At 36.9% G+C, this 26,084-nt stretch overlaps 1 protein-coding gene across 4 annotated transcripts in view; it reads right to left on the reverse strand.

Moving 5' to 3' along the window:
- The window catches only part of stard13b (StAR related lipid transfer domain containing 13b), an 87,505-nt gene that overhangs the window by 28,075 nt on the left and 33,346 nt on the right, over nt 1-26,084 (reverse strand). The window contains exon 1 of one of the 4 annotated variants that reach the window (XM_028465660.1): nt 20,822-20,838. The exons of 1 other annotated variant lie outside the window; for it this stretch is intronic. Coding sequence is in view for 2 of the 3 variants with exons in the window: in XM_028465653.1 (XP_028321454.1) it covers nt 9,892-10,054 (163 nt within the window). In the remaining variant the exon portion in view is untranslated. Of the gene's footprint in view, nt 1-9,891; nt 10,167-18,908; nt 19,256-20,821; nt 20,839-26,084 lie in introns of those variants that run through there. 2 more of the 4 variants (XM_028465654.1, XM_028465653.1) reach the window with 2 other exon arrangements.

The following is a 26,084-nucleotide window of genomic DNA, read 5'->3' on the forward strand; positions in this document are numbered from 1 at the left end:
CTCCGGAAAAAAATATTGCACGCTTCTCATTTTCGAACTCCATCAAGGTATTGATATACTGAAGCCACACACCGAATTTGGTTATCGCATCGTGAAGGGTTCATGATAAAAGCTCTTCCCTTTAACTCGGACACACGGACGGACGGAGCTCAAACCTATATCCCCCTTCACATTTTGTGGCGGGGGATGATAATCCATGGCATCTTCACCCCATAAACAAATTGAACAGCTACTTGATGGTTGTTTTTTTCTATAAATTTACATTTAACATCCATGTACAGCTTAGCTTCTTTGAAGTAGAGTACAGGAAACAGCATGCCTTGTCATGTCATCCTGTTTCCTCACTTATAATACAAGGTTATGTGACTGTAATTCTTACATCCCTTTAATAGCTTGTATAAACACTATAATCTGATTTTCCACCAATGCCATATAACATAGCTCAAGGGAGACTATGAATTACTGACAAACTCTTCGCTGGCTGACCTAAAAAAAATTGTCTGACAAATAATCAGAACACAGAGGGAGCCGTAGCACACACACAAATCAAAAGTGTGGAGCTTTCGATGCGAGAAGTACAAATGTGCTGTAAAGCAAAAGCACCTTAAGGTAGATGATCTAAGTAGGACAAAAACATTAGGAAAAAACTGCTTGAGTCTAGCCCTGAAAAGGTCCTCCTTCCTTTCATTTGGATGGGATCCAAGAGGGGATGATGTGGGATTCCCTGAGAGAGGGAGAGGGTAGCGAGGGGGCTAACGTCAGAACAAGTGCCCCTACCGTGAGAAAGACCTCCACAATAAAAGCAAGGAGCCATTCCTGGGGATGCAGCTCCCAATTAAGAACTACAAAGTAAGTGGCAACTGGACTTCCTGTTCCTATGGAGGGAGCCACACTGCAAGTATGCAAGGGACATGGAACTTACAGCAAACAGATGACACCAGTGTTTCTCAAATGGAGGTACGTGTACCCCTAGGGAAAGGGGTGTCAAATTTATTTTAGTTCAGGGGCCAAATAAGAACCAATTTGATCTCAAGTCTGCCGCAGATTTTAGATAGGGGGAAAAAAGAGCAATTTTAATATTATTGTGCTCTAGTTTTCAATATCTGTCCCTGCAGGATCTTCTCTTCAAATGTATTGATTTCTTTAACCAATATTGAAGATTTTTTTTAAAATTGAGATTTCTTTCCAAAATTTGCGATCAAAAATTACTGCATTCATTTGATTTAAGCATGGAAAAACTTCAAGCTCCTAAAAATATTGTGGAGTTTTAATTGAATTTGTGTTATATATTTGGTAATTTACACAATAATTAATGTTTTTGGCCAAATTGGATGCCTTAAAGCTGTGGTTCTCAAACGTTTTTGTCTCAAGTACCCCCTTTTGTCTGGCTATAACGTTCTGCTTAGAAAACAACTATATATAGAGCATAATGATGGAATGAACAAATGATAACACATTTTAAAGAATATCACTTTGTAAAAAATAAGTGGAATTAACAAATAAAATAATTAAAAGTAGGGGGTTTTATTATTTGGATCAATATTTTATTCACGATTATTCATCCTGTTAGGGAAAACATCTGTATTTTTATTTAACTACTTTTTAACACACAATATGTGAACAGTTTAGAGTGCAAAAGAAAAGCTTTAAAGAAAAATAATGATAAATACTAAAATGTACCTAAGAATTTCAAATTTACACTAGATTCAGAAATGAAAGAAAAGAGGTACTTTGGGAGTTTGAGAACCACTGCGACAACAGGAACTTTGTGAATACTGAGGTGTGGTGAAAGTTAGTGTTGATGTAAAACTTTTAAACATTGTTGATATCTATTTGTCAATGGTTACATCGTCAAAGGCCAGGGAACTAAAACTATATACACAACCTTCAGATTTTGTCATATTTTCCAGCTATATACATTCAATTTCCATTTCTACCACAAGAGGGTGGCCAAGTGCTTGGCAATGACCTGCTTTTATATGTCAAAATTTCAGAAGAAACAAATGTACTGTATCATGTGGAAAGCAGTGATTATATAAGTAGGAGTGAAAAAGTCACCAAACAATGCAATAAAATTTACATTTTTACATATATTTACACAAAGATTTTGTAGAGGTGGAAAATGTAACTCTAACCATGTTTAATATCTCTACATTTTTATTAGTAGTATATTTGACTGCAGGTTAAAAAGAACCAAAAACACATTATTGAAATATTGAATTGCAAAAGGCTGTTTATACTAATCTAAAAGAGCATGTTTGTAGCTTATTCTTATCTGTGGAATGCAGTAGCCATCAGTTGTTCTCTGAATGAGTTAGTTAATATGTAACTCTTCATGTTACTGTTCAGCTGTTGCATTTCTGAAATCTACACTTGGTAAATGATTAGCCCGGCACATGTGGCAGCTGTCAGCTTCTCTTGAGTGAAAACCCAACAGATTTTCAAGCAGGAGAAAGTGTATGAAACAAAAACATCGACGAAAAGTAGGAATACGAGTATACGAGTTATTCATTAGAGGTCGTTTCGATTGAGCTGCTTGGGTCTTGGATGTTTAAAGCATTACAAGTGTTCAAGTTGTAAAATTTGAGTTAATTTTAGATTTAAACTACTGGGTGGTCAGTAGAGCCAGCAACGGTGCAAAACAGGGCTTTAAAACCTACAAAAAGGACGGCAACTGCACCACAGGCAGTTTTGTGCAGATCAGAAGTTGCGCTCTGAACGCAAAACAAGCTAAGAGGATAAAACGATCAGCTGTAGTTCGTCCATTCCGACCGAGTCCAGGGATAAACCGAACACGACTTCAGTTGCATAAATCACCCTGCTCGCTTCATCTACCTCAGTGAAATGGCGAGCGGGGGAGTGATGTGGGGAGAAAGTCATTGCCGATTGGATGTCTCAACACATCGTCATTTAAAGTCGCTTGAAAAGTTCAACATTTTCTACTTTGAGCGACTTCCAGCGACTGAGTTGCTGAATACACGCGAGTCGCGTCATTTGCATTGATTTTGAATGTAATCTATTCGCCAGAGTCGCTGAAGTTACGGTGGGTGTGAACGCACCTTTAGATTGTTTCCATTCTTTGACAAAAGGCGAATCAACCACAACAAGCTCCACTTGATAAAGACCTGAATATGTTGCCAAAACTACGTTAAATTGTGACCGATTAATCAGCTTTAAAGTCCTTATATTGACAGCGCCACTAATAAAAATACTTTATTTTAAATTTAGTAGTGTTTTGTTTCTTTGTCTCGAATTATATTAATGTGTTCATGTAAAATAATTCCTGTGTATATCAATGTTACATATGAAGGCTATTGACCAGTTTATTGGTTATCGGCAAATACGTCAAATGTTGACTTTTTAATACCTTAATATTGATATCAGCATTAAAAATCCCGTATCAGTCGTGCTCTAATCAAAACAGTCATTTTACTTCCTCTTTAAAAGGATGTACAAACTGTGTGACGACACCATCTCGAACACAGGGCTTCATGAATAAAAGATAATCTAAGAGAGTAGCAGCTGAAGTAAACTATGTACAAGACTACAACTCATCATCAAAGCCCTTGAAGGAGCAGTTACTTGTTTCACACAGCGTTCATTAAACAGACCACTTATATGGATGAATAGTGCAAAGTTTTGCAGAGAGAAGACTTGAAAAGGAAAGTGCAAAGCCTAACTAGACTCTTCTTTTTTTGTTTTTTTTACATTAAAAAGCCCCTTTACAGAAATACTGAACAATGCCAACCTCTTTCCCAACCATTATCAAACAGTATCTCGTTTTATAGTCAGAAGATTAACAAAAGATGGACGGCACAACCTGTGCTCTTAACAAGCTGGAGTGTTCCTCTTCACTCCAGGTTGGACTTTTAAATATTTCAAGGGTGCACATTACCTGGCTGAGACATTTTTTGGCATCATTTTCACTGATAATCGTTTACACTCGACACAATACACACTGTTGCACTGTCGGCTTGTTGTTGTTAACAAAAAAAATATAATATTTAATTAGCAGCGCGGGCAAAAATTTGCAATACAAGTTAGTGTACAGCTCATTTCCAGCTTGGTATGGGTTACATTCAACGCTGCGTACACTCATTTTCCCAGTTTAGGAACATATTCAGGACACATTCCTGTTAGTTATGACCACACATTAAGGTACACACAGGCACACGCTGACACCTAGTTTGACAAGTGATAAGCAGCGTCATTAAGTGTCACTGATGATTTATGACACAAAGAGGAGACGGTTCTTGTCTGCTGAGTAGTTACTGATGCTAAGCTGAAGTTCACTGCAGACAATCACAAGAAAACAGCTGAAAATAAACTTTAATACACAGGCTACATGCAATTTAATAAATGAAAATATAACTAGTTAGTTGCTTAGAAACTTTCAAAGACAGCATGCGATAAAGGAAAGGAAAATTATTGGGGAGGCAGCTGTGGCTACAGATATACAGTAAGTTTATATTACCATTATAAATATTAGATATGTGCATATCTGTATTACAATGGCTGGGGATGATAACTTGCATTAATAATTAACACAATACATATTAATAAGAACCTCTTAAATATCAGAAAAATGAGATTTCTAATCCAACAATGCAACGCACGAAACTTTTCTGAAAATTCAAGTCACATGAACACTTGTTAAGTCAAAAACAATCTTGTGAGGGTCCGTTTCAACCTTCAACATTTGTTGTGATTCTTGTCATTTCCTTCTATGAGGCCGACACTATGTCTTTATCTGTGTTGTAAAAAATTTTGGTTATCGTCCCATTCAGCTTTAATAATTTAAGTGTCGTTACTCAAAAATGTTTGAACTCCTCTGGTTTTATGTCCAAACCTTGATATTGAAAGCATTACTCCATTGTCTTTAAGGGCTCACTCACTGATGATTTAACATATGTACAGTACACTGTCCAGCTTCTTACAGTGAAATCTGACAATTAGAGACTTTCTGCGTATCAGCTTTTTGACAAAACACCTTAAAAATCTAAATACCATACATAATATGCCTGTTTAACAACATTTTGGCAAATCTTATGTAGTTCAGACAATGGGATTCTTCAAGTGAACGGACTATGGAGAAACAAAAACAGAAATATTTGTCTGTCAGTCTTCTTTTGTAACGTGCAGGAGAAAAGATGTTCACCATAGAAACAAACAACAGGGTTGCTTCTTTCTATTAGTGTAGGCACAACTCAGTGTGACCCAATCCCACACACGGAAACATCATCAGATGACTAAGGCTCACCAGGCTTCCCTTTTCCATATTTTATGTATGAAACAATGCATGAGCAACTCTGTCCGTCACCAAGGCCACACACTCACTTTAAACCTATGTCAACAGAGACAGCCTGTTGCTCTATAAATATAGTATACCACCTGATATTACACGTAATAACACTAAAAATAAAAGGCATGAATAAAAACATCTGCCTGACTCAGGATGACAAGGAACTCACATTAATCATTTGCTCTTCCTCACCAAAAACCAAAAATACATTAAATATCACCAAAATTTGTGAAAATGTTTTTATTTTTAAAACTTGTTTAAAACACCATTTAAAATACAGCACAAATGTATTACTTGTAGTTTGAATATACATTTCAATAAAAAGTAATGATTAATTCATTTACGAAATATTTTTATTGGTTATTTTTATGCAATGCACTGATGCTGATAGCTAGATGACTATCAGATATATCATGTATCTTGTTTACTCAGCTATTAGGAGGGTTTGAGCTATGGCTGTAAATCGCCAGTTTCGTCACTATTTTATTATTCATTGTATTTATTTTTTCATTTGAGCAGCATATTACAAACTTATTTTACATAATGACAAAACTAAAACAATTGTGCTCAAAAGGAGCAGGAAAAAGTTACTAATAAAAACCCACCCCTCGTCTCTTGTACGTCTAAATCATCACTACACAAACTTTCAGCGTGTGCTCACGCAAACAACACATGCATGAGTCTATGCTTGTACATTTTTAACAATCGTTCATGGTCGTACAATCAAAGGAAAAAAGAAAAGAACAATTTAAAGTCGTACAAATAACAAAGCACATAATACTTTCCGTTTATGGTCGTACAAAAGTGTTCAAATAAGGATGTATTGTTTATAGTCGTACTAAATAAATACACTGTACAATAAGGAAAGTATATGAGCATTCTCCAGCATATTTCCTAAAGCAGCGATTCTCAACTGGTGGGTCGGGACTCAAAAGTGGGTCACGCACCTTTACTGGGTGGGTTGCAGACAGCTAAATACTCAATGTTTCTCATGTTGGTCTTGTCTTTTATTTTGAAACATTTTTTTCTTTTGACAGGCATGCTGTGAAATGCACGTTGTACTGTAAAATTATGTTTTATAAAATGTATATATGTGTGTTTTGAACAGCTATTTTTGAAAAACTCAATTTGGTTGGTTAAATTAAAAAAAAAATAAAAAAATGTGGGTCGCGATTCAATGGCTGTGGCAAAATGTGGGTCCCAGGGTGAGACCAGTTAAGAACCCCTGTCCTAAAGATAATCTCCTCATACATTTTTTTAAAGTGTCGAAGTGTTTTGCTTCTTTTAGTCTCTTTATCCAACTCATTCCACTGAGTTATTCCTACTTGGGACCAGTGTTGTGCTAGTAACTGAAAAAAGTAACTAGATACCGTTACTAGTTACTTCATTCACAAAGTAACTCACTTACTATTTTGATTACTTACAACAAAAAGTAATGCGTTACTGGAAAAAGTAACTTTTGAGTTACTTAGAATTAAAGAATGTATTATTTATTTAGGGTCATTTGTGTCCATACAGCTTCATATTAGTGCTGTAATAATATAATAATGCATGTTGATCAACTGCTATAAAACAACCATAAATGATGTGCATATAAAGCACAAAACAGCTGCTCCAAAATTAAAACAGTAAAATTTTCAGCCTTAGCACAGTAATGTAAAGTAAGCTGTGCATATTCCAGGTCCACATTCTGCTGTTGAAAATGCTTACAAAAATAAATGTGGAACCTGTCCCTGGATAACAGTCACAGTCCGTTAAAATCCAGCCGCAGCGTTAGCTTAGCTTCACTGATGCATCTTTTGGAGACAAAATAATACACGTATTTCCACTCTGAGAAGCTCGTCCTTCTGTCGCATTGACTCACCATGATTGGCGCACGTGATGTAAACAGAAACACGCTGACAATGCTTCTTCTCCTACTGTTTTATCGTGTTTGGCACGGCGTGCCGCAAAAATATGTAGCGCCACTGTAAACAGGAAGTACACTGCAGCTAGCAAAGTAACGGACAAACGCACCATATTGTAACGGTAACATTATTTCTTTGGAAAAATATTGCGTTACAGTACTAGTTACTGTCAAAAGTGACGTTTGGGCGGTAACACTGCTTGGGAGATACAGTACATGTACTTTTAAGGGTGGTGTGAACGCGATGTTTTCTCATCACAAATTCTCCTCTTGAATTATAATTTCCTTCTCTACTTTTAAACAGTTTTTGCAATATGATATCGCTTCTTTGGACAATGATACCGTATTTGTTGATATCACAAAGGGCCACGATTTGATTCAGGCGCCTTCAATTAATTTAAGACAGTATTATATACACATTTAATACAGTTAGTTACATTTCACCTAAAGCTAGAAAAAAACAAAGCAATTTTCACCTTTAGTTTGAACTGAGTATTTTAAGTACACTTTGGGGTCCACTACAGTGGACGAGAGGTCGGATAAACTGGATGGATGTCAGTCCATCACATGTCACAAAAAAACTGAAAAATCCTCAGTCTAGGAACATTTAAACTGTGAGAAAAAACCATCAAACAAACCAACAGCAGCAGCATGTTAAACCTATGCACGACCAGGATAACTCAGAAAAGCTTGAAATACCTCAATTATTTTGCTTCTGTTGTTTTTTTTACTACAAACCCAAAAATATTTTAAATAAGTCTTTTTTTTTTTAAAAAAAAAAACTCCAAAAGGCACCTCAAACATATATTTTGTGTCCATGTCACGGATTACCAAAATTGTTGGCTTGCTGTCAGGCCAGACAACAGTAATCTAAGAAACACATGCTGTTACATGACTGCACACGCTAGCAAACATCAGATCTTAGGAGAGAGAAGAAAAAATCCCTTGAAATCAGGCATTCCTACGGACAGCTCCAGGTCATCTTCACACATCAAACCACTCCACGCTCCTCGCATATCATTTACAAGATCACAAACCCAAAATATGCATTGTGCCTTAGTACTTTCAGGTGACTCAGGCAATCTTAACTGCACAATTATCTAACAAACAGACATGGGCACCTCGCAGCCCAGGGGCCACATGCGGCCCTTGGCCTAATTTTGAGCGGCCCCAAAAAGCAACTGCACAAAATGACTCAGGAAAAAATAAACAAAGAAAATGACAGAAAAATAAACAAAATAACTAAAATACACAAAATGACTCCAAAACTTTGATAAAAACACAAAACAACAACAAAAACACATGAAATGCCTCCAAAAATGTAAAAACCACACAATACAACAACACAAAATGAGAGAAAGGGAATGTTGTTACATATTAGAAATACACAAAATGATGCAAAAAAAACCAACAAAACAGCAACAAAAGCACACAAAATGATTCCAAAAACACACAAAATGACAGAAAAATGAAGAAAAAAATTGCTTAACAATTGCACAAAACAACAAAAACACATGAACTGTCTCCAAAAATGCAAGAACCCCAGAAAATAACAAAGGGCACACAAAATGACTGAAAAACAATGTTATCAAATACTAGAAATACACAAAATGACTGAAAAACAATGTTATCAAATATTAAAAATACACAAAATGACTCCAAAACAGCAACAAAAACATAGAAGATGATGCCAAAAATGCACAAAACATCAACAAAAGCACACAAGACAAAAGCAAATAAAAAATGGAAAAATAAAATATACATAACAACAATAAAAAAAAAAACATAGTTCTTTCCCCTTTTTATGCTCAGATTGGTCATTATTCCAAAGACTGACATGAATTCTAAAAATGAAGCCCTCAGAACAGAAAGTCACATTTTGGAGGCCCACGTTATAATAAAAGTTGTCCATCTCTGAACACGTGCTCTTGCTCTGAACATGTCAGTGTTGAAGCTTCTTGTGTTATTAATGCGACCAGCCTTTGATCCGGCGCCGCTGTGTTCACACCTGCTGGAAGGAGTGGAAGTTGTAGCATTCTGTCTTCCTACTGACCCTTCCCCCTCTCAACCTCTTGTGATTTCCAGGTAACTGCAGAGGAAACAGGTCATAGGTCGCAGAGAAAGCTAAAAAAAAAAAAACCATGATTGCTTTGCTAGAAACAAACAGCAGTCCACAAAAGAGCTGATAGGGCTTGTAAAAGTGTCAAGTTGAGCATCTACTGATACCTCTCTCATTTACAAAGTGGGCTCAGCTCTTTTTACCTACCCACTCCCTGGCCTGTATCACCTATTAGTCACATTCATTATTTAATACAGCAGCACCACTGAAAACCAGCTTTTCACAAGAGCACACACCCTGTTACATCTGTCTTTAAGGGATTAATTCAATCCGACTGTGGAGAAACAAGAAGATATACTACAAATATTCCCCGACATCAACTTTAGATGACAAGCAGCTCATGCCCACTTGTCAATACAACAATGCTCATTTTCAAGTATATAAGTCATCTCATTCACAGCTGTTTTTGTCCAACAGCTTGCTTGGCTATTAACCCTCACATTCCTCCGAGTATGACGAAGGGAGATTAATTTAAAGCCTTGAGTCACTTCATCAGCTCCAACCCTGTACAAAAACAGGTAAAGAACCAACACTTGTACTTTTTTATCCAAACTCTTCTCCTACCTCCAGAAATCTTCTTGAGTAGCTGCTGCCTGGCAATGATCCTGCCTAGTCTGTATCCAGAGCGTCTGCGATGATGGTCCATTCTCAGGTAGATATCCTGAGTCTCTGGGGTCATACTCCCCAGACATTCACTGCCCGTTGACTCGGGGAGCTCCCTAAACATGACTGCGATATACTGAACCCCCCAAAACAAGCCCCCTGACCACAGCAGACTTGCACAACTATCTCACCAACAGAAAAACTTCACATTCATTCGCAAAGAGACCTAAAGTGAGCTTGAGAGCAACAGCAAAGAAGAGCCTAGGGGGAGGAGTGCCAACACTTCAGTCTAGCCATTCAGACCATGTGACAGCAGGGGGACCAATGACAAAGAGGCAGTAGGAGTACTGCCCACCTTGCTGGGTTGAATCCAGTGTCTGTGCGAACGCTCGTCAGCTTCCCCCTGCTCTGGAGGGAAATATAAATACCGTTGGAATGCCTATGAACTGAGTAAGGAGAGCAGAGGGGGGGTTTGCAAAAATAGTGGCTTTTGGATCCACCCAGTAGGAGAACAAATCTTCTGCTGTTACTGGTCATACACATGCCAAGTGTACTGGTTGGAATGGAGTGAGTGGAGAAGCCAGAGAGTGTGAAGCTGTTTTCCTGAGTAGAAAATGCTAATTTCAGAGCACCCCGCCTCCCCACCACCGCCACCACACAACAACTTCCAGTGGCAGGAAGCCCTCTCAGTGGGTATTCTAAGTGTCAGCTACCAAGAGGAAAAACATATTAATTACCCAAGTAAACACTTTTCTCTTTAGTTAAACCACATTAGACCCAAAATCCAGCAAGTCATTGAGGACATTTAAAAGGTCACAAGCTCAGAACTCCTCCAATGCATGACCATATGAACTTAATTAGCCATCCTTTATCAGTTTTACAAGATGCCACATTAAAAAGTTTAAATATTTTTGACCACAACCACAATGTTTTGTGACTCGTCTTGTTTTATTGTTATTGTTCAGTGTGAATTTTTTTACATCGGCCTGTCAAGGGTCAACAGATGGAAATTAGCCTACTAATGTTAGTAAGTTCCCACTCTTTATGGATATTGCTTAAAATTAGAGCAAAAGCTTTATGCTGGTGAATTTCAGTTAAATACTCCTGGTTTAGATGTAAAGTCAAATGTGAATCTACAAATGCAGTTATTAACATACAACATTGTCAGCCCAAAGACAAGCACTAATGACCACAATATGGGCTAAATAACAATTAAAATGTCCTTTAACATTTACAGCTATCTTTGCTCTGGCTTGTTGAGCGTTATAAGAGTGAATATGTTGTGTTCAAAAGGTTGTCAGTTCAAATCCTATGACTTTGTATCAATGAAAGTGCCTCGCTCTTCCACAAATACCCACTACCGTAAGCTTTTGCACCAGCGTTTTTAACTATAGATCTAACATTTAAAGATTTATATCACTTTATTTATAAACGCATGGTCTGGGCATGGTCTCAGAGAGTGTGGCCTCATGTCTCTTATTGGCTCATTACATTCTTCGACCATTATTGGTATGTGCATGTTGTTGTTTACCATATTTGTGACTTATATTACCGTTGTGGTTATAAATGATAATTGAACGTGGGGAGTTGGGTCTTGCCATTGATAACACTTAAAGCAGCTCCTTTATAGAACGTACAGACTACACAAAGCACTGACACCCATCATCTTCGAGATCAACTGGCATACTAGGAACCACAGATGTAGAAAGTCTGCATGTGATATACAAATACAAATTAAAAAGACAACGTAAGGCAAAATGCATGCATCTTGTGAACATTCCAACAATGAAGCAAATGAAGATCAAATGACGATGGAAAGTACTAACAGGTCTGAGCTTAAGCCTGGGATGCCAGATCTTCCGTCTTTTCAAAAAAAGCAAAAAAAAAAAATGTAATTTGATTCAGTTGAAGCAAGCAACCTAATGTTGGTAATTGTGGTTTTGTTGTGGGATATTTGGGTGGCTTTTCAATCATTTTGGTGAAGACATTTCAGTCGTCGGAGAGCATGCGGCTCCTTTGTAGCACTCTGGTCAGTCCATTTCAAATAATTCAATTCCCTATTTCTAAACGTTGTATTTAGATGGACTGAGGACCAATGAAATGTTTTTTGGAAAATTTGTATTTTCCAAAAGACAAAACACTTGGTTCATCAATAGACATACATTATAGTAACTTACTGATTATGTATGGTTGCAACATATCAAGCAATCAAGAGTTGTTGCTAATATTGTATACCTATATCCAACAGTTTACACACAACCTAATCATTTGCCAAATGCTATTTAGTTTACAGCTAAATTACACGTGTTACAGCTACGGAGCTGTTCATATTTTAAAATCTACCAATATCTACTTACACCTGAAGGACAACTCATACCAGCAGAATTTCCAACCAACTATTGGCGATTGATACTATACGGACTGAAGTAGTAAGTATAAGCATTGCGCCACGCACGTGAATTAAGCACAAATGGGCCAGCGACCAAGTTAAACACAGACCCTGTCTGTGTCTTTTGCTGGCCAGAAAAATCCAGCCCAGCCGAAGCTCACAAAGACCAGAATTCAGTGGTACACTTAAGAGCCTACTGCACATTTTTCATAAACTCCTTCAGTGTAATGACCAACCCCACACCCTGGAGTGGGGGTGACGCTAATGACTGGTGCTTTTCAGAGGTATCGGATGATGGCCAGATGCCATTCGGATGATTTCACAGGGTGGCGACTTGTTTTTAATAGCGTACACACAAACACCTGTGTTTGTTCATTCATTCATTCATTCAATCAGAAAAAGGTGTCAAAGCAAATATAAATAGCAGACCGTCAAAGACAGTCTGATCTCCCCCAAGACCGGTTTGTGCTATTTCCTCTTCCCGTCTCGTCTAGACGTTGAGATTCCCAGAGTGCACTGTGTGTATTACATTAGGAGAGCCGTCACCCGCTGCTGAGAGACATGATTGAATGAATGAGCTTGGTGACGTCACAGCTCTACAGGATCACTTGTATTTCTGCACACAGAATCGTCTGTTGTCTGCGCATTGAGGCAACGCTGTAACTCCAGCTCATATCAAACGTGTTCCAACACGCCGCTGTCTGGGTTCTGAGCTTCAACACTTTGCAGCAGCTATTACTGATGCACGCTGGGCCTGGATTTAGGTGTTAATCATAATAGGAGAAGGGGCAGTAAAAATAAAATGGGGGAAAATCTTCCAGCTAATGCTGTGCGATATATTGTAGTGCAATATAAAAACGTCTACCGTACAATACCGTACGATATATCACAAATTTAATGTGTGTGGTTTTGGTCCCACTCTGTTGCAAAAACATCTTCTAGAATAATATCTAGAAGGAATATAATGATAGCAGTGGCCATTATTGTTGATTTTTGCGCCCCCTGGTGGTTTTTCAACATACAAATTTACAAATCAGAACACTACAGTATATATAGCAGAAGTCACAAATATTCCTTCATTGAGAAGATTCTTAAAGGAGAAATAACATTTATTTTAGGATTTATTTTTTTGTTTATTTTTAAATATGCTAAATCAACTTTTCTGTGCTTTAAACATGATAAAAGTGCTATATGGGCTTCATACACATGCCCAAAGTGTTTTTTTCATTGATTCCTTCAATCCTTAGTTAGAGGGTGATTTGCTCCTTTCTTACTGCAAGGTGAGCCCAAACGTCTCGCTCCAATTTGATGACGCGTTCCCACTTTGATGACGAATTTGACGCGACACTGAGCTGGAAAAGCCACGCCTCCAGGAAGCTCTCTGTCGGGATTGACATGTCAGTGTCCCGTCTATAGACACGCCCACTCATGAATATGCATAAGGAGGATGCAAATCAGCCTGTTTGTGTAGAGTTGCTCAGAAAGTGACTTTTCGGAGGCTAAAACTCTGGAAAACAGGCGAATTTGGGAAAATAAACCTCAAATACTAGTTTTTGGGAACAAATGGAGAAGGGTGAAAAATAACATGACATGGGACCTTTAAGGAAAAAATACTATATCGGGTAGTGGTGTGCCAAAATATCAATTCAACAATATATCGGCAATATTTCGTCTTGCCGTACGTTATCAATATACTGGCACCAAATATCGATATTATTATTTCTTTTTTTTTATATATTGCAAACATGCAAGACATGACAAAAACAATATACATTATATATACATGATACACAGAAATATGCAGTATATACACAGTACAATGAGACAATAGGTGAACAGTGGATATTTACAAATTTTCATGTGAAATTGATTGACAATGTTTTGTAATTCCTGTGAAATGGATTCGGTGTGCTCAATAATATCTGAATTTCTTCAGTGACACAGATATCATAACGTATCGTGGATGAAATGTATTTTAATATATCGATTATTGCAGAATCACTGCAACGTGATATTATCGTTATCATTGGCAAAATATTGTGACAGTATCGTGTCGTAAGGTACATGGTGATACCCAGCCCTAATATTGGGATATATATTGTTATCAGTATTTAAATCCACCTATATTGTAATATAACATTTTATATACTTTCAGCTACATCGTTCACATTCTTTACCATTACTTATTCATTTATCTTAATCAGTCATTTTGGCCTTGTATCGATTCAAAGAGGAAATTGTGAAGCAGCATGAGGTAGACAAATGATGCACATGAAGGCATTCATTTTCATGTAGGCCAGGTTGTATTGTTGCTGTTTGGAGGTACTCCAATTTTCTGTTATGACATAAAACGGATGAGCAATTTGAATTTTTTTTCATTTTTTTATTTAAAATCAGGCCCCAATATGACAGAAATAACTCACATGCATGTTTTGGGACATTATTAAACATATACACGCTATTTTTCCTTGAAAAACTAATGATGTATGAGTGAGCATAGCAAAAGGACAAATATGTCAACTTTTGCTCATGATCTTGTTCAGAATTTCACACTACATAATCACGGGTGCGAGGGATTTGGTGCAAAATGAAATGGAAATAGCTAAATAGCTAATTATGTCGTGCATTTTCATGTTAATTTTCCAGTAAAACGGATGACTGAGGGTCAAACAGTGTGGCTAATGGACATTCTGGCTTCCAAGTCATATGAAGCGTATAAATATAAAATAAATAACAGTAAAAACAATAAATAATAAATGACATAAATTCATCTAAACTAGGAAAGACAATGAAGCAGAAATGAAACACAAAAGGATAAACTGATGCTGACGTGACATGAATTGGAATGTTGGGGAACAATGTATCACTAATGTGCATAGTGTAATTGATACTTCAGCTTTAAATGTGTATGACTAATTGAAAATGTTTTTTTCAAAAGATGGTTTTATGTCAAATGTACACACGGTCCCTCAGCATTACAGTAATAGGTTTTCTCCTGGTACTCTGATTCCCTCCCACAGTCCTTAAATGTGTATGCTAGTTCCATTGGAGTTTCAAAATAGGTGTAGAAGTAAATATGTATCTGTTTATATGACTAGATTGTTTTTTAATAGCGAGACTTGTTGACAGGACCTGCATCATGTCTAGGGTGTATCCTGCCTTGCACCCACATGACCCTGTACAGCGAAAGACCCTCGAAAAACAGACTAAGGGCCAGATTTGTTTTTTGAAACGTAGGGAAAAGAGGTGTCTGTGTCGCTAGTTCAATATTAACATTTTAAAGTTCCATTTCCTGTGATAACCACAGTTAGTTAGCCTGATGAAATGATATGTGCTGCTGCTTGATAACTCAAAGCTGGTGGAACTCCACCTTTGTGTAACAGTCGTATTAGGGCATGAAATATAGCAGATATGGGCAACTGGCAGCCCGGGGGCCATATGTGGCCTTCCAACTAATTTAATTCGGTCCCCAAAAGTAAAAGCACATCATGAATCCAATAATACACAAATAACACAACCAAAATAATTGACTACTTACTATCCCTACTTCTTCCGCTGTCCCACCCTAACTCCCTCTCCCCTGTTACTTTCCCTCTCACCAAGACGTAACACTGCCCTCTCTTTTTATATCTTCCCTCTAATAAAGTTTTTCTTACCCTTCCTTAGGGAGGGCTGGTGAATGATGACAATGGAGGATAATGTATCCATTTCATCGCAATAATAAAACATGCATAGCTGTCGTGAAAAGATTGCACAACATGTCGTGTTGACAGCATGTGCAGAAAAGGTGACAGAAAAAATTTAATAATAATACACAAATGCACAAAATTACAGATGAATATACAAAATGACAACAAAAATACACAATGGGATAATGAGGACACAATAAATTGTAACAAAAACACAAATCATGACACAAAAACACACAAAACGACAACAGAAAAACACAAATTGACTCCAAAAACTTAAAAAAAGACTATAAAATTACACAAAAGTAACAGAAATATTAAAAATGACAACAAAACTACAGAAAACAACAAAAAATGACCCAGGAAACACACAAAATGCCAGAAAAACAGATCAAACCCTTAGTTGTTTTCTGTTTACCACTCAGATTGGTCATTATACTGACAATAATTCAGACTCAGAATACTTTATTTATCCCTGAGGGGCAATTCAGTTTGTGCAATGTTGATAATGTGGCCCTTGGATCAGACGATCACGTGTATTTGGCACCGACTATGATAAAAGTTGCCCATTTCTGAAAAAGAGTGTAACCTAACATAATTCTGTTTGGAGTAAACATATGGCGACTGAAAATAGATGGATGGATAGACTGAATCCTAGGTTTTTGTTTAACAGATGAGGTAGAAAAGTACCCTCAAATAACTCTTCTTTGGTCAGTTATCCTTCTGTAAAGACATACTTTAAGCCCTCAGGTCTAGAGAAACAGCCCTACCACATTTGTGACTGAATGCAGAAAACAATGCAAGATGAATATGTCAAACATTCAAACGCCACCAGGACTCAGCTGCTGAAAATGTGACAAACCTTCACAACTGAGCAAAGCGAGGAAAACACAACTCTATGTGAAAGCTGAGCGACAACTCAAAATCCCATTCAACAATGAGAACTTGGCTCTGATATGCAACATATAGCATCTGGTCACCATTTGTATTCCTCCAGCACTTAAAACCCTGATGAAGACAAAGCTGTTCAGTAAATCATGTGGCTTTTCCCAGTCTGTGGTCAGTTCACTGCCCCTGGTGGTGGTTTCAGGCAACAGCATATAAGGGATCAATTTCCACTGCTCGAAAACTTGCCTTGCATTACACTCATAAAAGTTTATGAAAACTAAAATATAAACACTATTCAGAATCAACTTGTCTTAAGGTTAATTTTCTTGCATTTTTTTCAAGGGTTTCCCGATTTGATATTAGCAAAAAAAACATCAGCATTGGGTTCTATCCAATATTGACACTGTGATATTTAATTTGTATTATTGGATTTATTGAGGTCATTTTTCCAAGGTCTTCCAAATTATTTTCAATTTACTCTATTAAATTGTAGAACTTTTTTTCATGTGTTTTACATTATTATTTTCTTTATTATTTGCACATATTTTCCATGTTTTTTTGTGTTTTTTTTTAATTAGATTTGTTGAGGTTATTGTTCACAGTCGTCTTATTTATGACTTATTCATCGTAGATATTCTTATGTTTAGGGTTAAAAATGTATGTAACCCATTAGTTAATATTAATAAATGTGTCAGTTTTTCCTCATACCTACTGTTACTTGCTATTGTTCTGAGTAATATATCAACATAATATGAAGCCTTTTCTAACATTTCACACTACAAAATAAGCAATAAAAGTAGGCACGATCTGTGCTGATATTGTATCAATACATTTTTAAGGTGATTTTAACAAAAATATACAAACAAAGAAGAGTACAACAACAAGTGCACAAGTCAAAAAATTGCAAATCAACACCTTGTTGGTGTTGCATGTAAAAGATTGGAGTACAAAGGAATAATGGCACAATTATTAAATCCTGCAGCATATTTAGAAAATAATTTCAACTTAATCAAATCTTACTTCTATACATCTCACAGAACGTGTCGTATAACATTTAAAGGGTTGTATCTTCAATTGTCCAACAACTGTTTGATAGACAGATAATCATGTAGCTTTGTTCTTGTTGAACATTGGATAACAAAACGCTTCCCTCGCACAGATGGTGTCAACAGTTCAAATAAAGACGCAACAGAATCCCAAACAGCTTGTTGTTGGCTGTAGTTGATGTTTTGTTTTGTTTCTGACAGCTTGCATAGCGTTACCAAACCAGCAGATGATGCATGACGATAGAAGCGTATACTGGAGCTTATTCCAGTATAATCTGGACAGGTGGCCAGTTCATGGCAGGGCCAAACATTCCTCTCTATACTCCATTTGGAAACACCTGTTGGTGTTTTTAAATAGTGCATCAAGAGAACGTGCAAACTTCATTTAGAAAGAGCAAAGCCAGTGGATAAATCAAACCCCAGTCATATGAGAAATCACCATTTCTTTTCTCTTGATCAATGAATGGAAGACATTGATGTCTTGGGGCAACAAAAGGTCTCGTTTGCGCCCCCTTGTGGGCACCTTTTTCCAAATAGTTACAGTATTGAAGAGGAATATTTGGTGATGAAACGTTGTCATAGGGAACACCTTTTTTTTTTTAAAGAGCATTGTTTTATGTTACATAAAGAAAAACAGATCCTTTGAATAAACCACAATTGTAGGGATGTTGATTAAGTACCAGGAGTAAAGTTCTGATGATAAAAATCTTAAACAGCACTGACAGATGAAATGTTATATTCAAACGTATAATATCTAAATCATCTTTTTTTAAAAAAAAACCAAAAAAAAAAAAAACAAACAAATGCTAAACTACAATAATTACACACACTTTAGGGTTTAAGAAGGTACTGCAATTTAACTACAAATGCACAACTTAATCAAATGGACCAGATTTGCCTCCACAGACACCGCTTGTTCGCACTGATTCCTGCGGGCCAAGGCTCTCCTTGAGGCGGGTAACTGACCTGCCAGTCTCCGCTCCCGGACGTTCTTCCAGAGTAAGTCCCAGGCTTTGGACGTGGAGCTCCGCAGCTGCTCACTGAAGGACCTCCGGAGCTTCAGTTTGGTGGAATTTCTTTTACAGGACATTTTTAATCCTTCATTTGGACATTATGATAAAAAGGGGGAAAAACTCATTCTTGGTTCTAACCTGTCAAAAGTCGTGCAATAAAAACGCACCTTTAACCTCACGAGGATGAAAACGAAGCTTTCAGCATGTTTTCAACAACTCTTTTCTATCAATAAAAGTGTTGAAAATGAACGAATTAACAACAACAAAAAGTCACCAAAGTAAGGTTTGTGCGTGTGTGTGTGTATGTGTGTGTTTGAGCGTGTGTGTGTGTGTGTTGCACTGAATTGATTCACGCACTTGAGGCAGGGCAACTCTGACGCCTTCAGGTGCTGTCGGAAATATGAAGTGCGGTTTTACTATGCATAGATTAGACGCGATAAGGCGACAACTGGTAACTCAATATCACACAGAAGTTAGAACACTGTACTTTTGCACTACTTGTGAAAAAGATGCAATGATACATGTTAAATATTCAGCATATGTAAATAGTGATACATTTCATCGACCTTGCAACACTTTCTGTTTACATATAAATATTTTTTAAAAAAATAATCCCACAACAGTGGATCAACCTTAACATCATTGAAGTCTGTGTGCATGATAAAACAATAATTCCCTTCATATAAACCCACATACACAGTGATATTTTGTGCAGTAGTGAAATAATCGATATATTTCCCGCCCTCCTGAACGCCACACCGCTAACATGTCAGTGGGATAATCCTGAAAAAACAGGAACATCTGCAGATGTTTGGTTTTCTTCAGTATTACAGTGGAAAACTATGACGGTAAGATCATTTAAATTGTTATTTAAAAAAAAAAGTTATTGCGAAGTTAACACTTGTTCAAATGGTCAATACACTGAAGCTTAAAACTGTTTTATTTTTTATTTTTTTAATGAAGAAAAGAAAAAAAAAGAGAATGCAAAGTGGTTACTTTCTACAATTTGCCAAGGGTAACACCTTCCCACAGCAAATACACATTGTTTACTTCAATTAAGTGACACAAATACACTTCTCTAGTAATTCAAACAAGAATAAAGTCAAAATGTCGAAAATAAATTTGAAATGTCGAGATTAAAGTTGAAATTTTGAGAATAAAGTTAAAATATAATGTTGAGATTAAAGTTGAAATTTCTAGAATAAAGCTAAAATATAATGTTGAGATTAAAGTTGAAAAGACATACATTAAAGTTTAAATTTCAAAACTGACCAGGGTCAATTTACCATTTTTGATGGAGACTTTTGTCGTATATGTTGAATTGGCCCGAGTCGGCTTCCATAGATTTGACTATATTAGCAAACCTTCGACTTTTACCACAATATTATATTTTGAGTTTTCAGAATTTCGACTTTGATCTCATGTTTTTGACTTTAATCTCAACATTTCAATTTTATTCTTGATTTTCTCCATCAAAATAGGTCCTAATCCACTTCCATCAATCTCCTCACTACAAATTTAATTTATTAATCTGATTCTGTAATCATGATTTTTAAAAAATATCAATCGACATCAATCAAATAAAAAAAAAAAACTGAAAGACCTTTTTTTTTTTTTTTTGAGAACCTACAATGAATAATGTTATAGCACTATTTTTCACTTCACAGACAAATGATTGGCACTAACGTATTTATTCAAATTCCCATTAGCAGAGTCTTGAACTTTATCCAGGTTAGGTACATTTTAGTTTAGATTCAAGATCATTCAATTTTGTTGTTACAAAAATGTGCACCATGAAAAACTCTTGGCTTGTGTTTAATGAACAAACAAGACAGCTTATTTTATAGTTAATTATTAGGTTCTTACTGTATATGAAGCTTCTGCCACTGCATGCCCTACGCAAGACAGCGGCATGAAAAACCATCCCACCATAAATATGTCAAGAATTTCGCCCTATTATTGTATGCCCACTCAATAGTGCGTGTCCCAGAGGCAGTTATCTTATATCAGCTGAATTTGTTATCAGCTGTAGGGTTAAAGTTAACACAGGTCAAAAACACATTGGATGAATGGCTGAAGATTTCGAGGTCGATAATGTGGAAAACCAGTGTTGGCTTCCTTTTATGTGTGACTTCATTTTAAAGGAAACCTACTCTATCAGAGATGGGCTGCTGGTGGCCCTCAGTCTAATGTTGTGTGGCTCACAAAGTAAAAGCAAAATATGACTCCTAAAACTATACACAAAATGACAAAGAAATACACAACAAAGACTGCAAAAAATACACAAAATGACTCCAAAAACACAACACAACAAAATAAATGCCGAAAATTAGTCGCAAAACACACAAGACAACTACAAAATGCGCAAAAATTGTGTAATAAAAAAATTAAAAAGATATATACATTATAATACAAACAACAAAAACACACCTAATGACTCCAAAAAAAAAAGCCGAAAACAAAAAAAAAATGCAGAAAAAAACGATAGAGAAATATATAAACAACAAAAAAAATACACAAGCATGAATGTGTAACTTGATTTTTATTTCAATCCTTTGGCTTAGCTTAGGCCACCAATGGTCAATGCATTTCATCCTCACTTGTCCAGACTTCAGGCTAAAAGGAGCCTGCCAGGCAAAAAAATACCACACGCTTGTCTGTAGAACCTGTTTCGGTTAATCCTGTGACTTTTCAGGAAGGGTCGAGGTTAGGCCGAGTCAATTACTGCACTTTCAGCAAGTCACGTCAACCACAAAGTCCACAGGGAAAACTTGTCAGGATTTTAGTGTTTCATCAACAGAACAAAAAAGCATTTCTACCACAGTATAATAGACGACTGCATGGTAGTTACTTAATAATGAAAAAAACATTAAATGTAAATATATAATCAAATGCTTTAGTTTAACTTCTTACAGTGGATTTTAGGTTAACGTGTTTTGTTTGTTAAAAAAAAACAAAAAAAAAAAACAATTACTCGTTTATTTTTTATTTGATGTAGACATAAAAATTCAATAGATACCCATGCATTGTTTTTGGTGTTTTAGCACATGTGCAAATTAGTGAAACTTGCCCTCGGAAGGCTTTTAAAGTAATAAGAAGGTAAAGTTCTGTGTTGATTAAAGATTTAATATATCTGGGAGGTATTTCTCATCAAACCCAGCTCAGGGTTTAAGTCCAGGTTTAACCCAAGAGTTCCGGCTCCGTTTAAGGCCAGGTTCTAACTGCAACAGCGGTTTTATCAATGAAAAAAAACACCTTGGTTACCATAGTAACACAGTCCACAACTTGCTCCCGACCAGGTTTAAGCAGCAGGCCTTGGCTTAATCTGCAGACGTACTCTCATGAAACCATGAAGTCATTTAGTGATGCTTTAAAACACTCAAAGATCTACAAAAGGAAAAACTAGTCAAAAAAAACTTCTGTTATACTTTTCTTTTTTTTTTAAATACCACTTTAATACGGTTTTTTTAAAAGGAAATCAAACAGAATATCATGGTAAATATTTCAATATGATTTTAAATCCATACAAATAACGAAGATAGATCATTGTCTTATTACATGTTTAATGTGTACCGTATTTTTAATGAGATATCACAGTCTCTATGTGTTTAAACCTTCAGTAATAATATATAAGAATACGTGCGTATCCATCGCCTCCGTTTACCACATGGTATAAATGTGTCCATTCATGGATCAGAGATTAATAATGAGTAAGCTGTGGATATACAGAGAGGGAGGGGCTTCAGGGACAGTCCCCACTGTAGGGTTCTTTCTCTTCTTTTTTTAACTTGTCCATCGTTTACTTTCACTGCTCAGTAACAGATGACATCACGTCCTGTTGGTTTCAGCATTGCTTCTCATTCATCGTAAAAGCTGCGACGCATGCCGCCGTCACTGTCTAATCATTAAATCTGTGATCGATCTCGTGGGTCTTATGAGGACATTCACTTAAGCTAAACACTGTCAGCTGCTCGGCTCAGCTGGGGAGCTTCAAGCTGAGAAGGGTTTGATGAAATGGTAAAAGCCAACATGGTCAGCCTGGCTCTACCTAGAACACGTTGATGAAATACTCGTGCCCCCCAGGAACAATATTGTGTAGAACAGGGGTGTCCAATTCCGGTCCTCGAGGGCCACTATCCAGCATGTTTAGATGTTTCCCTCTTCCACACACCTGATTCAAATGATTAGGATCGTTATCAGGCTTCTGCAGAGCTGGATGAGGAGTTGATCATTTGAATCAGGTGTGTTGGAAGAGGGAAACATCTAAAACATGCTGGATAGTGGCCCTCGAGGACCGGAATTGGACACCCCTGGTGTAGAATAACAAATTAGATTTAGAGTTTTATGTAAATCGGTTTTGTGTCTTGCTGGAAATTACACTTATAGTGGACACAAACCATCACCTATTTAAAGATATATAACTATCCATTTTTACTCACAAACAATATGTTTCATGGTTTCATGGTATCTGGATATTGGGATTGCAAATAATGTATTTCTATCATCAGACACAAATTGAAGATCACTGCTTGAAAAAAAAAAGATGTAAACGGTTTTTGCTATTTTCTTCTGTTTTTTTTTTTTAAATTGCCATTCGAAAGTTGGTTTTGCTCTCAACTGTCAACACTCAATTTCCCCCATTGCATTGTGGGATGTGGAGTCCCTGTAGATGGATGCATTTACTTCATTCTTACTGTAATTGCTTGTGTTTGCTTCCAAAAACTTTGCCAAAGTGACTTCCCACTGAAAGTTTTTGGCAAAACAATGAAAAAAGCAAACAAAAAATGTCAAACCAATCACTGCGCTCATGGTGAAGAAACAAGAAATTATGGTAAGAATAAGGAAAAACACCATCTACGGGACTCCACATCCCACAATGCAATGGGAAAAACTTTTCCGACAAACATCAATAGGAGAGTGTTTACAGTGGAGATGAAAACCCAACTGTTAAGTGGAAATTTTAACCTTTTATAGCTTTTTTTTATTGATCTCTGAGGCCTACACTTTGTTTTTATCTGATAATGTCACTTTTCTTTCTCCAGCAGCTTAAATAAATACATTTTAAAATGTCATCACCTTATGACCTAACAATAAGGCTAAAAATTCGATAAAATAAACAATATCTTTAAACACCATTCAACAAGCTTTGGTAGCTATACATTGCCAAGTGTGAGAAACATGAGGACGAAAGAAAAATTTGTTGAGGAGACGACAAGAGGATTTGTCTACCAGTCAACCAGCATGATCCAGCTAACATGACAGAGCAACAAGGCTCTCACCTCCCTCACCATGAATCAGCACATATATAAACACAAGCCACCATCACGCAATGATTCCAGGCCTGCAGCTCTTTCAGAATAAGGTGAAGCCTTGTGGTGAAAAGATTATTAATGCTAGACAATGACTTGGCTTCTGCTGGCTCCTATTGGCTGTGTAACGAAGAGCAGATGCATAGGAGTCAGCGTGAGAATGTTTTCTATTGGCTCACTCACTCATCTCATTGTTTTGGCCTGAATGAAGTCTTCCTTAAAAAAAAAATTTTTAAAAATCACAAATGTTTTTATTTTCCATATCAAATAATGCACATTTCCTGGCCTGTATTTCTTAACTATTGCTGTCTTGTGTGTGGTGTGTGTGTGTGGTGTGTGTGTGTGTGGTGTGTGTGTGTGTGTGTGTGTGTGTGTGTGTGTGTGTGTGTGTGTGTGTGTTGTGTGTGTTGTGTGTGTGTGTGTGTAGCCTGCATCCATGTCCGGTGGACTGATGAGGAATGCTGTCCTATAAGTGAAGTGGGAAAATCCCAGATGTGAGGAAACTGATTTCACTTCAGTGAATGGCTCACGTTTGTTGGCCAGGAGGTCTTAAACCAGGCCTCCTTCAAACTTCCCAGCCTAATGGAAACAAGGCTCAGGGAGAAAGGGGCGAGGGGAGAGGGGGCGATCTCCACTCCACCTCCATCCTGGCCCCTCAGGGCTCGGCCCAGGCATGTGCTATAAATTTCCTGACCATATATTCCCAAGTCGAGTTCATTTTTCCAGAGGAGCCACACATGTGCTGTATATCTGGGTTTAGATCATGTGGTCAGGGAGGGAGGAGTCGACTTAGGGCCCGATCCATTAAAGTGGCTAGTAATTCTGTTTTCTTTGAGGGCCGTCTGGTATCACGTCATGGTTTCCCCTCTTTGCACAGAAGATTATTTTTAAAATCGCCAGTGTCTAACAAGCTTTTTTTAGAAAAACCCCAAACACATGAGTCACACAGTCTTTTTATGTCCATGTATAATCAGTTTGTTACACAACTTGACTATTTTTATCAAACAACTGGTAAAAATAAGAAAATGTCATTTTAAAGTGATTGATGCATGATGTGAAACTAACATGTCATAACCATTTATTTATTTATCTGAATAATATCAACTGTTATCCAGGAAGTTTATTTTATTTGCACACTAGTAGTCACTAGTATATAGTCACCTTGTTTTAATCAGAAATGGACCAAAAATTGTGGAAATGGGATTTTAAAAACCACAGAAAGTGGTTAAAAGTTGTAAATTAGAGTGGCCAAAAACAGACAGAAAAGGTGGTAAAACGGGTTGAAAGTGGCAATATTACTTTTAAAGTGGTAGAAATGGGGGGAAGGAGGTTTGGCATGACAAATCCTGAATGTGGTTAAATTGGCAAAAAAAATAGCATGGCATAGAGTGAAAAGAGATTAAAAGTGACAATAATGGGTCGACATATGCAACATTAGGTGGGACAAGTGGTGGAAAGGGTTTATAAGTGCCGATAATGCATTCAAAGTGGAAAAATGCGCACAAAAAGGCCCTGAAATTTGATGGAAATGTGGCAGAAATGGGAGTAATGTAGCAAAATGCATTAAAAGGAGAAAAAAATGGCAAAAAAAGTGATGAACATAGGTTGAAATATGCAAGTTTGGTGTAGAAAAGTAAAAAAGCAAAAACAGGCTCAAATTGTTAAAAAGAATATTCTTATTTTCTTGAAGGCACCTGGCGTCCCCTTCACATGTCTTGCAACCCAAAATGGGGTCCTGACCCCAAGATTGAGAACCCCTGGTCTAGGTCACAGGACTTAACCCCAGTGCTAACATTTCACTCTAAAGTGAAATGTTAACA

This window comes from Gouania willdenowi, chromosome 13 (assembly GCF_900634775.1).
Source record: "Gouania willdenowi chromosome 13, fGouWil2.1, whole genome shotgun sequence".
NCBI lineage: Eukaryota > Metazoa > Chordata > Actinopteri > Blenniiformes > Gobiesocidae > Gouania > Gouania willdenowi.